The 15,833-nt window shown below is 55.3% G+C and overlaps 1 protein-coding gene across 5 annotated transcripts in view; it reads right to left on the bottom strand.

Annotated features, from left to right (window-relative positions):
• TNFAIP8 (TNF alpha induced protein 8) overlaps nucleotides 1-15,833 on the bottom strand; it is a 115,600-nt gene that overhangs the window by 49,744 nt on the left and 50,023 nt on the right. Inside the window, exon 1 of one of the 5 annotated variants that reach the window (XM_008254927.4) lies at nucleotides 12,954-13,495. The exons of 3 other annotated variants lie outside the window; for them this stretch is intronic. In XM_008254927.4, the coding sequence (XP_008253149.1) occupies nucleotides 12,954-13,083 (130 nt within the window). In that variant the 5' untranslated portion in view covers nucleotides 13,084-13,495. Of the gene's footprint in view, nucleotides 1-11,633; nucleotides 11,853-12,953; nucleotides 13,496-15,833 lie in introns of those variants that run through there. One more of the 5 variants, XM_008254933.4, reaches the window with a different exon arrangement.

Below are 15,833 nucleotides of genomic sequence, written 5' to 3'. Positions count from 1 at the left end.
GGCTTAGGGAAAGGGGAGGCTATTTTTGCAGACATGGGTCAGAGGTTTTTCCACTTGAATAGGTCAGGTTACAAAACTTGGGTTACTCAGCCTCTCCTTAAAGAAGGGCTATGGAAAGGTGTGCCAGTTACGACTCACGGGGTTGTAGGCATCACCAAACGATTGCCTTTGCAGAGAGACTGCTCGCTGGAACAGTGTGCCTGCCTACCTGGGAACAAAGAGGAGCGCAAGACCATAAATGTCTGAGTAGAAGCAAGAGAAAACTAAAAGCATGCATTTTCTCCATCTGTGGTCTCTTTCAACAGGTTCTTAGCTACTTGGCAAAGTCTTACCATGTGCCCTGGACTCCCTCAATTTCAGCCATGTGCAATCAGCCCCAAGTGGACGCAAAGAAAGAGGAATAACAACCTAAACCACACACCAGCCCCCACCCAGCTCATCCCTGTGCGAGCAGAGTAAATGTGAGACGGAGCTGGAAACTCACCGTCCCTGCCTCCCTCTGGTCTCTGCATGGCCCCTCCCGCTGCGGGCACTGCACACGAGGGTGAACATGTTCGTCTGAAAGTGCGCAGTTTTTTTAACTGACAGATAACAACAGCACATCTCGATGTGGGTACAATGCGATGCCTCAGTCTGTGTATATACTTCTGTATTGATTAACCCATTAGGGGGTCCCCACGTCAAACATGTGCCATTTCTTTGTGATGAGAACATTGAAAACCCTCTCCTCTAGCTATGTTGAGCTATGCGTGTTTTTACATCTGAAGACAAGCCAGCCTGGTCCCCCAGAAAGCCAGCCAGGCCGGAGGGCAGCTTGGGCTTGGGCGTGCTGTCTCAGCCCAGGCGCAGGGGCCTGCTCCCCCGGGCTGCTCTGCCCCTACTCCCAGGGCTCTCTACTTCCTTTTAGCCAGTTCCCATCATGGTTACTACTTCTTCTGTCTTTAGTGGTTTGGATTTCTATTATTGTTTTGAAGTTGTAAAATATCAGGGTTCTTCAAAAAGTTCAGAGAAAATATATATTGTGAAAAAAGTGCGCAGATTTCAAAACCTTTTGCATCAAAATAAGCGTCTCTATTAATTGCATCTTCCTAGGACTTTTTTGCAGTTCCTTCATATGCTTCATAAACACACACAGCATAAACTCTGCTTCTCCGTCATTTTTCAGTGTGGCACTAAGGACATTCATATTGTTGTGCAGCCTTCACCATTCCATCTCCAGAATTTTTATTCATCCTGCAAAAACCGCAGAATGAGCTGCTTTCTGTCTCTCTGGACTTCTTAACTCCGGCTGTCACTCAGCAAGGACCATGCACAGCACAGCACGTGTCAGAATTCCCTTCCTTCCCAAGGCTGAATGCTATTCCACTGCACGCGTGTGTCACATTTTGACTTCCATGTGCCCACAGGCGGACACTTGGCTGCCTCCAACTTTTGGCTGTCATGGTCAATGCTGCCATGAACACAAGTGTACAAGTTTTCTCTCCGAGACCCTTTCTCCATGATTTTGGGTAGACACTCAGAAGTGGAATAGTCATTCTATTTTTAATATTTTGAGGAAGAATACTCTTTTCCTAGTTAATATTTATTTTAAAATTTTGCCCAAATTATTCTGTGGCTTGGCCTTGACTGGACCCTGACTGATGGATAAATGGAAAACCCAACAGGTGCCCATGTTCTATTAGTAAATAAAGAACAAAATAAAAACGTTGTTCTTATCTTTCAATTTAGGTGTATTACTATCTCACATGACTACAAAGTTCTTAGTACATAAACAGTGACGAAGCTGTCTGAACCTGAGCACTTAACAAATGGGAATGTTAGGTACTTCTTTGGTCCTAAAAATTATAGCAAAAAAAAAAATTACTGAGACACTAAGGCAGCTCTGAGTCAAGGTCTGGAGCCCCTGCTGCAGCCTGTGAACTCGCTGCTGCCATCAGGTCTGTCTGCTCGGAGGTCTCCTAGGGTCGCCCTAGCTGGGATCTTTACCCCCAAAGGCACCTGGAGACCCTCATCCCCACACCAGCCCTGACACAGCATCCCAAGTTTCTTGTTACATTAATTTTTTCTGAGCTAGGCAGTGGTGTCTAGAACCTTACAGTAACCCTATTTGATTCCAATTTCTCTCCTTATTTCTAATCCTGCTAAGCCCCACAATCAAAAATGTTTTTTCCTGTAGGGCTTTCTCTTCCATTCCTGCATCACCTGACGGACGTGAAGCTGGATCCCTTACCGAAGACCACAGGTTGGAAGTTCAAACACCTGCCAAGGCCAGCAATGCTTTGGGGTCCCTGTCCTCATCGAGGGGCACAGATGAGAAGGCTGAGGCTGGGGCGCTATCCTGGGAGGTCGGCTGAAGGTGATGGCAGCGCAAGGCGGCACGCAAGACGCTCTGGATGCGAGATCCTGAATGCGTGCGCCTCCATCACCCCCTCACACAGACAGGAGTGCTCTGAAGAGCAGGCAGTCATTCAGAAACTTCTGACACTTGTTCGCATGAATGGGAAAGTACTTAAAAAAACCTAGCCGTGAATCACAACAGCCTGTGCAGAGGCAGCGTGGGCGCGGCGGCTGCCGGCCTGGCTGTTCTCAGGGCGCAGGCTTCTCACCTCTCCACAGCCCCACTCAGCCCAGCCCCTCCAGAAAGTTCTGTGAAGCCGACGGGGAACCTGTGCTTCTACAGCAGGGGTGGGGAACGTCCGGCCCGTGGGGCTGGCCCTGCCAAGGCAACCGCAGGTGAGACTCAGCATGCACTGAACCTAGAGCAGGCTGATTGTTAGGCTGGTGTATGGTCTGCGAATGACGTGGTAACCGCCCAAGCGGCCTTTGCAGGAGCAGGTTTCCCTACTGTACGTGGCACGCGGGATCTCAGAGCCAGCTGCCTCTGACACAGATCTAAGCCGTGCCACTGAAGACACAAGATGATGCCTCCCGTCTCCTGCTTTCAGAAGGCACCATGCGCCGAGGGCATGGCACAACGAACACAGTGCATCACCTACCCACGTGGGAACACAGAGTACGACAACACGAAAAAAAAGCCCAGTTTCCCCTCCCCAAAGGCAGACTGCAAGGAATCACACCCAATATTACCTGCACTCCACGGACAAAGCAAGCAAGGGGAGCACACCGGTAGTGCAGCCTGAACCGAAGACCCTCCTCTGCAGCCTTCCCTACATCTATCAGGGATCCTGATCTATCCAAAGATGCTCAGAAAAGGAGCCAATAATAATAATAATAATAATAATAATAATAACAACTCTGACAGCACAAGCCTTCTGTCTTACAGCAGGCACAGAGAGCACCCTTCCTTCACCATCCTCAGAAACACAGCACTGTGCACAGGCAGAATTCCACGGGGACCCAGGCTTGCACCAACGGACCACGCTTTCCCCTCAGCCCCCATCACACCCTCCTAACTGCCCCAGAGGCCATGAATCAGACACACTGAACAAAACGCTAGCTCAGCTGATGGGATTCCCAGGGCCAGCAGCTGCCCAGGTTAAAAGAGCAGCCATCCTCAGACTGTTTCCTTCATTAAGCCGAGAGCTAATGTCCGGTCCTGGACCACCTGAATACATAAACTAATAAACCCCAGATGGGAAATCCTGCCACCTCTCTTCTCCAGGCCTGGCTTCCCCTCGGGCGATAAACATCCCATTAGGTGAGCTTCCCTCCAGAGATGTTTGCATTGACAACACGTCGGGTTTTCTAAAGCCAATTTGGCACCATGCCTGCACAGTGTGTAATTGATTTTGTCATCTTTTTTTTTATGAATGAAATTAATCTGTGAGAGTAAAAAGCAGCACCTTAGCTGTCTCAAATATCTCATTATCTAGACCAGGGGAAGGAAGGAAAAAGTATCCCACTTGGCTACAGCCTCAAATGTGGAACCAGTAAAGCCGTTTAGAGCCCAGTGATCTATGTAATTTTGTTAAACTGTCTTTTTTTTTTTTTTTTTTTTTTAGATTTTATTTATTTATTTGAGAGGTAGAGTTACAGTGAGAGGGAGAGACAGAAAGGTCTTCCTTCTGTTGGTTCACTCCCCAGATGGCCACAACGGCTGGAGCTGCACCAATCCGAAGCCAGGAGCCAGGTGCATCTTCCCCATCTCCCACATGGGTGCAGGGGTCCAAGGACTTGGGCCATCTTCTACTGCTTTCCCAGGCCACAGCAGAGAGCTGGATTGGAAGAAGAGCAGCCGGGACTAGAACCGGCACCCTTAAGGGATGCCAGATCCACAGGCAGAGGATTAACCTACTGTGCCATGGCGCTGACCCCTAAACTGTGTCTTAACCTCATCAGCAATGAGTATAAATTTTCAAGCACCCACTATGTGCCAGGCACATTCCAGGCACCTAACCACTCTCACTGTCTCAACACAAGGTGGCGCTCTCTAGCTCTCCTGCGCACACTGTCCCTAGTCCTTGCAGCAACCTAGCAGGGCACGAACCGCTTCTTTCAGAGGAGGTTGCAGATCCTGAGAGAGCCTCCGTGGCTGCCTGGGCCACCAAGCCAGGGCCGTGTGTGCGCTGACACTAAGGTGGGGTCGTCTGCCCTCAGCGCCTGCTAGCTCTCCTCTACAGGAGGGAGTCTCCAACTGAGACAGAGGCTTACGCTTCACGCCCCGGATGAGAGGGGTGGAGAGCAGGAAGGAAGGTCAGGGGGCAGCCGACGTGGAGCCTCTGAGCCTGGCCAACCTGGGGAAGAGGGAGGCGGACAATCGTGGCTGAAGGGAAGCCCCGGGGAGCAGCCGCTGTGGCCGAGGGGGAGGCAGGAGCTGCGCGTCATGCGTGGGAGTCTGGGGTCTGCGCCTGGCATCCCCTGTGGTGTTAGCATGAGCCCCCGCCCAACCCCATGAGTGATTCCTGGATACCCAGGGCTCCACCAGGTCCGCCTGGTGAAGCTGCGCTTCTCCACTGTCTGTAGGCCCAATCTTTCCTACCTACGTTTAAGAGACAAGAAAGTACAGTGACCAGGATGTCACCCGCTTTTCAAACGCTCTAGGAAGCCCATCCCCAGTACTCAAAATTACAGAGCAGGCGTAACTCCCTTCAGACAGCCGAGTCACACGTCCGGAGGTGAGGCAGAGCCGTGAGTTCCAGAATCCATAAACTGAGCTGCACACGTGTATAGTGGCGATTTCCTTGGAAATTCCCTAGATGGCCCGGAAGTAGGGTGCCGTCTACACGGTTCTGTACATACACCATCCTGGACTAGTTCCTCTAACTTTCCTATGTTGTTCTACAGACGCCACCACCCAAGTTCTTCTTCCATAATGCCAATCCGTTCATTCCTGCCCACTCACCCAAGCTCCTGAACAATGAGTCTTGTTCTGGTGGAGGTCAGAGTCCCTAAAGCCCTCCCATTCTATGGCTCTGCCAACAGGCAGCTCCTGGTATGCGTTCAACACAACCGGTGCAGAGTCACCACCCGGGGACACGGTGTTTGAATGGGAATGACTAGGAGGTCCCAGCGAGTGTCTTCTCCCTAGGACTGGTGTCACTTCTTGTGGACATCAACCACTCCCTCTGCAGCTTCCAACTGGAGACCCAAGGGCCCTGTGGGGAACTCACGATCGTGGAGGACACCAGAGGGCATTTACCTGCCTGGCGGAAGCTGTGGTGCTCCTGCGCTGATGCTGTTCCCACGTATACGTTGCTTCATTCAGCAAATGTTTACTGCACACCTACCACGTACAGGCAACTGGGGTGGCTACGACGGCCATGGTGTCTGCCCTGGAAGAGCACTTCAAACACGCTCACTGACGCACAGTGCTGTAAGTGTGGCAGCAGATAGCATGAGAGGCAGGCCCACAGGAGCAGAGTCGGCAAGCAAGTGTGGCTAGCAAACGGGGCGTGAGCTGGAAGGCAGGCCCCGCGGAATCCCCACACAAGGAAGGTCCACCACAGGAGAGCGGGGTGGAGACGAAGCCAAAGAGAAGGCCAATGGACGTGACAGCCAGGTGGCCACTGCTGATCCTTCGAGAAAGAGGCCTTGGGGGCATGGCTGGAGAGAGAAGCCAATGGCAAGGAATGGCAGAAGCAGCTTGTGTTCAGAAGTAGAGAAGGTGGCCAGCGCCATGGCTCACTAGGCTAATCCTCCGCCTGCGGCGCCAGCACCCTGGGTTCTAGTCCCAGTCGAGGCTCCGGATTCTGTCCCGGTTGCTCCTCTTCCAGGCCAGCTCTCTTCTGTGGCCCGGGAGGGCAGTGGAGGATGGCCCAAGTGCTTGGGCCCTGCACCCGCATGGGAGACCAGGAGAAGCACCTGGCTCCTGGTTTCGGATCGATGCAGTGAGCCAGCCGTAGCGGCCATTGTGGGGTGAACCAACCGAAGGCAGACCTTTCTCTCTCTTTCTCTCTCTCACTGTCTAATTCTGCCTATCAAAAAAAAAAAAAAAAAAAAAAAAAAGTAGAGAAGGCATCGGGGTCCATTCCACAGAGGACCTTCCGTGAGAGGACTAAGTTGAGTGAGTCCCCATGGCATTAATGGGGGCTTTGCCAGAGGGATCTTATAAAGCTCCCACGACTCTGCTAACACCAGACACGAGGAAGCCGGGTGCCTCCCCCATCTCTTAGAAAAACACAGTTTGCAAGCATTTGTGTGGACTCTGACAAAAGTTTGAATCATGCAAATAAAAAAGGATAAACTCAAATTCTGCTCGATGCCCCTCGGCGAGTGCCGAACCGATGGGCTGGACCTGCAGCGGGAGCACAAGCTGTTACAACAGGCGCAGACGCCTGCAGGTCTCCCAAGCCCTGAGCCATCGGCTCAGCAGGGCAGGAAACACTCCGATTCGAGGGTCAGCATGGAGTGACACCCTGCCCTACCTCCTGCTGTGCCATCAAGTCCTTCAAAAACCCAAGAGTCCCCTGCAGGAAAGGCCCGTGGGTGACCAGCATCTAAGGGGCAAAGAAGTCACTGCTTTCTCGGGAGGAAGCCGAGGTGCAAAATCAAGAGTGTGGGAAGGGCTGGGGACATGAGCTTGACCCACTCTGGGTTTGTTTTTGTTTTTTTACAGGCAGAGTTAGAGAGAGAGAGAGAGAGAGAGAAAGGTCTACCTTCCGTTGGTTCACCCCACAAATGGCCGCTATTGCCAGCTCACCGCACCGATCCAAAGCCAGGAGCCAGGTGCTTCTCCTGGTCTCCCATGCGGGTGCAGGGCCCAAGCACCTGGGCCATCCTCCACTGCCTTCCCGGGCCACAGCAGAGAGCTGGCCTGGAAGAGGGGCAACCGGGACAGAATCCGGCGCCCCAACCAGGACTAGAACCCGGTGTGCCGGCGCTGCAGGTGGAGAATTAGCCTAGTGAGCCGCGGCACCGGCCCCACTCTGGGTTCTACGCTGGCCACGAAGCCCAAGCCCACAGAGATCCAGCAGACCCGGGAATCAGTCAGCAAGGAGGCAGGCTTGCGGGTTTCAGGGATGCAAATTCCTCAATGATGTAAATACTCAGCACTGCTCTGACTGAGATGTCCATCTCTTCTTCTCTAGACTGACTCAGCTTCCAAAGGCCACACACCAAACAGTGGCTTCCAGGAGGATATTCCTTCCGAAAACTGAAACTGTGAAAGGTTCCCACCGAGGAGACCCGGACCCTCCGACCCCAAGCAAACAGAGCCAAGAATTCCAAATGGACAGCCTGAGAGCAGTGTCCAGCACCTGGTGTGGGGGAGGGGGAGGACAGGTCTCGTTCAGGCAACTTTTGGTTCTCATCTGGACACCGGTCACCTTTCAGCGGGACCCATTCTCTCTGCAGTTTGCCACGGGCCCCGTGACTGTTCAATGCAGCACTGTAATGGGCTGAGTAGGATTTGTCACCCCAGAACTCGCGCAGCTGTCTGAACTCTGATGTTTTAATGTTAATGGCGGACTGACTGAGGGAGGAGACTTGATACGAAGGCGGCTGGCATCTGAGAGGCCGGGCCTGGGGGGCGGGGGTCACTGGGAGCATGTGCTCGGAGGGCGGTTCTGGCCAGAGGCTGGAGCAGTCCAGCTCATGGATAAGTCCTCGCTCTGCTTCCTGGCTCGCCCTGTACTGGTTCCTCTGCGCCTCCTGGGCCCTATTCCTGGGCTCTCTGACATTTATGTCCCAGAACTCAGCCAGAAGTGAACACTGTGAAAACATGGCCCTGTTCAGCGGGGTGCGGTCACACACACTCTCTCTGGCATCTGACACTTCTCACCTTGGCGGCAACGCGCACCCGGTGCTCAGCCAGTCCAGCCCCCTGGTGCCTGCTTCACTCGGGCACTACTGAAACTGTGCCACTGCCTGTCGATCCATACGTCCCCACAGAGACTTCGGTCCTCACCCCTACTCCCCCCGACTCAGTGCCGCATGACCCTTCCTGCCACACCCTGCACAGAACCCAGCCTTCAGAAAGCTGGGCTGAGCGTCTGGCACAGCGGTTAAGACAGCCCTTAGGATGCCCACTTTCCCTATCAAGGTACCAGCTCTGCTCCTGATTCCAGCTCCCTGCTAATGCACACTCTGGAAGGTGGCAGCCGATGGCTCAAGTAATCCAGGCCTGTGAAAGACCCACATTCAGTTCAGGCCCCTGACTCTGGCCTGGCCCAGCCCCAGCTGCTAAGAGCATTTGGGGATGGCCAGCGCCGCGGCTCACTAGGCTAATCCTCCGCCTGCAGCGCTGGCACACCGTGTTCTAGTCCCGGTCGGGGCGCTGGTTCTGTCCTAGTTGCTCCTCTTCCAGGCCAGCTCTCTGCTGTGGCCTAGGAAGGCAGTGGAGGATGGCCCAAGTGCTTGGGCCCTGCACCCGCATGGGAGACCAGGAGAAGCACCTGGCTCCTGGCTTCGGATCAGCGCGGTGCGTCAGCTGCAGCGCGCTAGCCGCAGCGGCCATTGGAGGGTGAACCAACGGCAAAGGAAGACCTTTCTCTCTGTCTCTCTCTCTCTCACTGTCCACTCTGCCTGTCAAAAAAAAAAAAGCATTTGGGGAGTGAACAAGATCAAGATCTTGGGACACATTCAAAGGCTCTGCCCTGTGAGCACCTGAACAGGAATGAGAACTGCTCTAGTCATCTGGACCAAACCAAAGTCTCCTGGTAGGAACCAGGCTGCTCTGGGGTTTCTCCCAGACAGTAAGAGCCAGAGCTGATGGACACTCCTGGGTGGCACCTGAAGAAGGCCAGGCATGCCTGGTAGACCGGCCCTCCCACCCCGTCTCCCACCCACAGTCTCACAAAGGCCAGCGAGCAGCCTGGGAGCCCCCTCCCCAGCAGGGCCAACTCCAGCCTGTTTGATGGCAGAGGCCCAAGGCCGGGACAGAGGGCAGTTGAGAAACCTCCATGGTATGCATGGCCTGCAGAGCCTGCAAGTGGGGTCGGGCTCCCTGACCTAGCTCCTGCACTCGGAGCGGGTGGGAATGCCCCTGTCATACCAGGGCGGCTGCCTGTCTCCCAGGGAACAGAAAGGGCAGGGCGGGACAAGGCACTGGCACCTGTTATTATGTGTGTAAAAGCCCCAGGTTCTCCCTAGGAGTACAGAGCCAGGAGCCTGGTCAGGTCCACCCGGGATTTCCTCTCGGCGTCCAGCAGCTCAGGTGCACATGCGGGGAAGGGTAGCAACGCGGCTATGACAGTCGCAGGATGAGGGGCAGATCAACAACGGGAGGCCTGGCCTGCTGGGGTCAGCCCGCAGTAATGCCTTGAATGAGCTCAGGACCCACTCAGGCAGCCTTCCGCGAGGGACATGGTACTAATTACTGCTGGAATCCAGCTGCGTCCCAACAGAATGGCGCTCTGGCGCTGGGGAACTGAGCCGGAGTTTGCCCTGGGATCCCTCTGTGGCGCCTGTAGCCAAGCACTCTCATTCTCAGTCTCACTCACGCAGCAAACGCTTGTCATGGTCCTGCTCGGACGGTGAGCAGCAATGCCCGCTGCTCACCGCAGCCCCCGTCAACGCCCCCATTTCTGCATGAGTCTGGGGTCCCTAATTAGGGTCCACTGGCCCTAATTATAACACCATTTCCTCCAGCCAGCACTCAAACTAGGTTCCTACCACATCTAGCTCAGAGAACGTCCCAGCTGCACCACTCCCCTAAAAATACAAACTGAAGACCACAGCTCGGCACCCGCAGCCTCCAGGGTGGCAAAGACCTTCAGGGAAGGTTCAGAGAACTGAATCCACAGGACGCAGGCCGGTGCCCACCTAATGCTCACACTGGGGACTTCAGAGCTCATTCAGAGACAACACACAGAACTAAACACAGGAAATCACGCTGGCGCTTTTCAAACAAACGCCAAAGCGAGACACATCTCACGTTCTCTATAAAGGCGGTTCTGGCTTTCAGAGGAAGGGAGGAGAAGAGGCAAGAGAGGTTGGGACGAGTTTGCTCTGCAGAGGCAGATACTTCACGTCGCTCTGTCCACTCACAGGGGCCTTCGACGGCTATCAAGGGGTTGCACGTGACACTCAAAGTCATTTTCCTCCTTCCTCAGCACTGCTTTGGCCTCTGCAGAAGGCAACAGCAGAGGATGTGGCCTTGGCCAGAGGAAAGCAGTCCTGAGATCTGAAGGAGATGGGAGAAAAAAGATAAACCACGAACAACCAAAAAGACTTGAGCTGCTTCAAAGTACAGCAAGATTCAAGCCCCGGGCCAAAGCCAGCCCGTTACACTGGACGGGATGGCCGTGAATGCTCAGTGGGCAGTTCTGTTCGCAAATTCGTTTCAAACTGTAATTAACACTCAATCTTACCTTCACCACAAAGGTGTGGTACGGGGAACCGGGGTCACACCCTGTGGACCCTGGAAACCTCATCTTGTGTTAACTACAACCAAGCAACTTGTAACTGAACACAGCAAAGTTTTAGATGACTGTAGGCTCTTGCGTTTAGCAGAGCACCACTGGGAAAACCCAAGGGATTTATCCCCACCCAAAACAAAGGAGGCAGTGTCTGGCAGAGAATGCCATTGGGGAAGAGGTCTGGTTCCCTGTGGTGCTCGGGTGCCCATGCGGCCTCCACAGTGTGTACCTGGGAACACACTGGGGAGCGGCCAAGAGGAACCATGCTGCACCACCACCCCTGGACGTCTGCAGCTGTGAGCGGCTGCCCCTCCGCCCTCCGCCACCCCACCCCGGGGGCAAGAAGGGAGGCAGGTGCCATCCCAGCTTCGGCACTGCCGGGCGTGTGACCACGGACACCTGACCCAATCTCTTCTGCCTGAACTTCACCTGTGAAGTGACCACTTTCCCTGGAAAGATGGCTGCTCCTCTCCCATGCCCAGGGCCAAGTCAAGCTCATGACCACTGCCCACGAGGCCTCACCTCACCTGGCCCCTCTGCTCCTCTCTCTCACTCTTCCTGCCCTTCCCGTCACTCTCCCAGCTATCGCTGGGGCACCCCAGGTTGGTCACACCTGGTGGGCTGTGCCTGGCTCCCCCCTGCCTGCAGTGCTCCAGGTCTGCCTTCCACGCGCCTCTCAGGTGGGTGCAGTCTGCCAGCCTCGGCGAGGATTCACCGCCATGTGCGATGCCTCTAACCGTGTGCACCCACGCACACCCACTCAGTAGTCCCTGTCTCCTCCAGCTTTCGCGGGGCCAACTCCAGAGCATCTTGTTTACGGTGCGGCCAGCTGTCTCCCTCAGGTAGACTACCAGCCATCCAGCACCTGGCACTCACCGGGCGTTCGCTGGGTGGACACCCGCACTGACTGGCAGGAGTGTGGACTGCAGGGCGTCTTCAGCTGAGGTCTGTGGACAGCAGAGTCCACGCTCAGAGGGCTCTGTGCCAGCAGCAGGGTCGGGCGGGAACCACGCAGAGACACGCGCCTCTGGGCACGGCCACAGACCCTGAGTAGGAAGCTGCCTCCGGGATCCGCATGGCTCTCAGCCCCTCGCCTCCTCCGCATTTCCGGCCTGGCTATTTCCTGCCTTTTATGGACAGTCCACGCACGCAGGCATGCCAGTGCCTTCCTCACGGCAGCCTCGTCAGGCTGATGTCCACCTCTTCCCGCCCCAGTGCCACACACTCTGCTCCCACGCCGGCTGGGACCCCCACCACACCTGCGCCGTGACCAAGGCGCACACGGGTGAACCGACAGGGACCCGCGGGCACAGCTCTGAGAACCCTGCGGCGTAGACAGAAATGTCGGGGACCGCATTCCATCCCAGACAAGAATCCGGACTGCACACAACCAGTTCTGGCTGTTAGAGCAACCAACGCCCACCCGTGTCTTCAATTTCCAGTGTTCTCTTAGTACTCGACTTCAGCTCCGGTGAGAGAATTGAGCAGAAAAAAAAAATCTTAGATATCATGCATGGGTTTGAAAAAAAAGTATGTAAACACCAACAAAACTTTACGGGCTGTTTCAAACCTTATCTCTGTTTCGATCCTTGATTAAATACAGCTAATACAAGTATTAAAGACAGCATAACTATAGCTAAAAACATACCCAAGACGTTATTCTAAGCAGAAAAAAAGCTTTATACAGAGGCCTTCAGAAAGTACATGGAAAATGTGCATTATAAAAAAAATTATTCATTGACTTCCAACTTCTTTTGCAGCAAAATTATCTTTTAAATGTCATTCTCTTGCCCCCCCCCCCCCCATTCCTGCAGTTCCCTGGAACATCAGGTCAACTTGCTCTTGGGTTGTTAACCTGCCAGAGCGAAATTCTGAAAATCCCGTGACCCGCGGGGGTTCACAGGTGCCCAGGTGTGGCCCCTGCGACCCGACATCTGGGAGCCAGAGCGTGGAAGACGCCCTGGGAGAAACACGGGCTCACAGAAGTGTTTCCGAAACGCTGCAATTCTCTGCTAGTTCACAAATGCAACTCTCCACCTGCAAACGTCAGAGGCCGGTTCTCCCCAGCCTGGCCCGGGGGCAACGCCCAGAGCCACGCGGAAGCCAAGCCGCCACCCGCTGCCCTGCAACCGGCCGAGACACTGCCCATGCAGCCTCCGCGGGTTCAGTTTCCAGCAAAGGAGCGGCCCCACTCACCCAGCTTCAGCATGCTCTCCCCGCGCGGGCGGAGGGCCTCTGCAGCCCTGCTCCGTGAGGTCCTTGGGCCAAAATCCCCGGCCACGCACAGGCGGCGCCTGCGGTGGAACGCATCGGGGGTTGTGACCATTCATGCAGGGATGGGCCGGGTGCTGCCTGCGCTTGCGTCCCGCGAACACAGGCCTGCCTGCCAGAGGCCCACAGAACCAGGCAGCGGCAGGAAGTCCCACGTTTCAACATGCTAGGGAAAAGAACTAGATTCTTCAGAAGGGTGTGTGTTGGGGGGAGGTGAGGGTGGGGCATGGCCCATGCACAGATGCCTGGAAAAAAAGTCTTAAAGTCAGTCCCCCTTGTTCCTCCCTGGCCTGCTCCAACACGAATCTATCCGGAGGAGGGGCTGCTTCCAGTGCCCCTGCTACTGAAAATCGCCGGCCTTTTTGCTTCATGAAGAAAAGGCTTTAGTCAAGCAAGCGGCACATCCAGTATGCACCCGGTACACACGGACATGGCGCACACGTTAAGTCCATGCGTGTGGCTGTACAGCATCCTGCCACAGTGGGTTAAGCTGCCACCTACGATGTGGGCTTCCCCTGGGGGCGCAAGTTCCGGCTGCTCCACTCTGATCCAGCTTCAGCTGCAGGAATATGGCCCAAGTGCTTGGGCCCCTGCCACCCACGTGGGAGACCTGGGTGGCGTTCTAGGCTCCTGCTCTCAGCCTGGCCCAGCCGTGGCCGTTAGGGGCCATCTGCAGATAGAAGATGTCTCTCTTTCTAACTCTGCCTTTTGAATAAACAAATAAATCATAAATCTTTTTTTTCTTTTGAAGGAATTAAAAATAGTCTCTCTAGACACTTACTGATCTAGCTGGGTGTCTCACTGCTGCCCACAAACCCCTGCGTCCCCCCTGGGTGAGAGGACCTTGTGGGGCCCATGTCCCCACTCCCCAAGGGGCCCCACTGAGGCCTGCATGGCATCAGTCTCTTCTGCGAACCCCCAGCGTGCCTCCCTGAACCCAGGTGACACTTCCTGCTACATCTGTAGTAGCCCTTGCACTGCCTGCTGGCCCCACGACATGGAAGCATCTTGCTTATATTTTTACCCTCTGGGAGCCGGCAGGGCCCCCAGCAAAAAAAAGCTACCAAGTGGATGCAACAGATGAGCTCTCCGGGGGCTGGTGGGCTTGGTCCAGATTCCATTGATGCTGCTTCTGGGGTTTGTGGCCCTGCAAGTTGTGTCATGTCCTAAGCAATTCTGCACTGTGTAAAATGCGAATAAAGTCACTGATGCCACACAACTGCTATCAAGATAAAGAGAGAGCCATGAGAAGCAAATAACCAGCCTGTGCCTGCACACAAGCTGCGACAAGCCTTGTCACTGACCTGAATTCAAATCCAGTGCCTCTCACTAACGTGGTGAGGTGCAGGAGACAGGGCGCCAGCCTCGAATATGATCACGGGCCTGACTGATCATGGCAGAGTGACACTAAGGCCGTGGAAATCTTCTGTGCTTCTCTGTGTTACCCCTGGCAATCGGGACCAGCCGGGAACATTCGGCAAATTCCACTGGGGACTAAAGGGGTCATGGAAGACGTCAAGAGCAATCTCTACCTGGAACTACAGGATTCTACATGTCAAGGGCTTCCTAAATCTTGACGCACTGGCAATGCCAAGTGTTTAGTTACTCAGCAGAAACGCTACATCCAGAGGAATGGCTTTCTCGAATGCCCCTAAAATGTGGCCAAAGCGATGGCTGCCCAGCGTGGTCATTACCAGGAACTGCCCTGTCTACTACTGCCCGGGGTGAGGGCAGGGGAGGGGGTGGGGGAGTTGGGGAGGTGCAGAGAAAGAACCCTGCAGCCCCAAGTAAAACGCCTGCTCATCAGCTCCAGGACCAGGACGGCCAGCACCGGGAAGGTCCTGACACCCCGCGAGGGAGGCCAGAGAAGGCTGCGGGCACTACGGCCTCGGTGTCAAGGGCACCTCCACCCCTGCAGGGCATTCTGGACCTCAGAGCCAGTTCTCCAGGAAGGAGGGCGTGAAAAGCAAAGCCTCAGGCTGGACTCTGTCTCCTGATTCCCCTGCTGTCGGTGGAAACCCAGGCTGTGCACGCTCGGATCTAGACAGAGCATCTCTTTACACAGTCCTGCTGTGGGACCATCAGGTGCCCGTCTTCAACACTTGGGCCACACCTCACGGAAGAGCCCCACGCCCAGCAGCGCCTGCCTCTGTCAGCAGGAACACAGCCATGGTTCCCCACAGTGAGAGCAACCACACTCTGGGCAGATCAAAGGACCAGCAAGTGTGAGGGTCACCCACTGAAGATGTGTCCCCCGTGTTCTCGGGCGGGGAAGAGAGGGCAGGGACCTGGGACTTCCAGCCCAACACCCTGACTGGGCGCCATGGCTGAGCAATTCACCCCGGGCTCCATCAGGGCAACCTGTGCTCAAGAACACCGAGCTCAGAGTTTTCTTGGCGAGCCCGGCTCTGCAGCCCCTGGGGAGTGCTCCTGTCACTGGCAGGCCCGGAGCACAACTCAACTGCGGGGGCTGGGCCAGGCTGAAGCCAGGGGCCTGGACCTCCATCCAGGTCTCCCCCGCAGGTACAGGGGCCGAAGCACTTGGGTCATCCTCTGCTGCTTTCCCAGGCTCATTAGCAGGAGCTGGATGGAAGGGGGTCATTCGTGCTCCCCACACCCAAGGGCGGCAGGTGGCAGGCCCATTTCCTAATACGGCAGCAGAGCAGGAGGCTGGGCAGCCCCTGTCCCAGCGCGTGCAGGAGGGGGCAGGGTGGGGACACAGCCACGCGGCCCTTGCGCCACAGCACAGGCTGCGCACTCAACACTCCCACCGGCTTCGCGCACACCCCAGCGTAAACGTTTCCC

The sequence above is a fragment of the Oryctolagus cuniculus genome, chromosome 6 (assembly GCF_964237555.1).
Source record: "Oryctolagus cuniculus chromosome 6, mOryCun1.1, whole genome shotgun sequence".
Taxonomy (NCBI): Eukaryota; Metazoa; Chordata; class Mammalia; order Lagomorpha; family Leporidae; genus Oryctolagus; species Oryctolagus cuniculus.
This window is presented reverse-complemented; position numbering and strand designations above follow the sequence as displayed.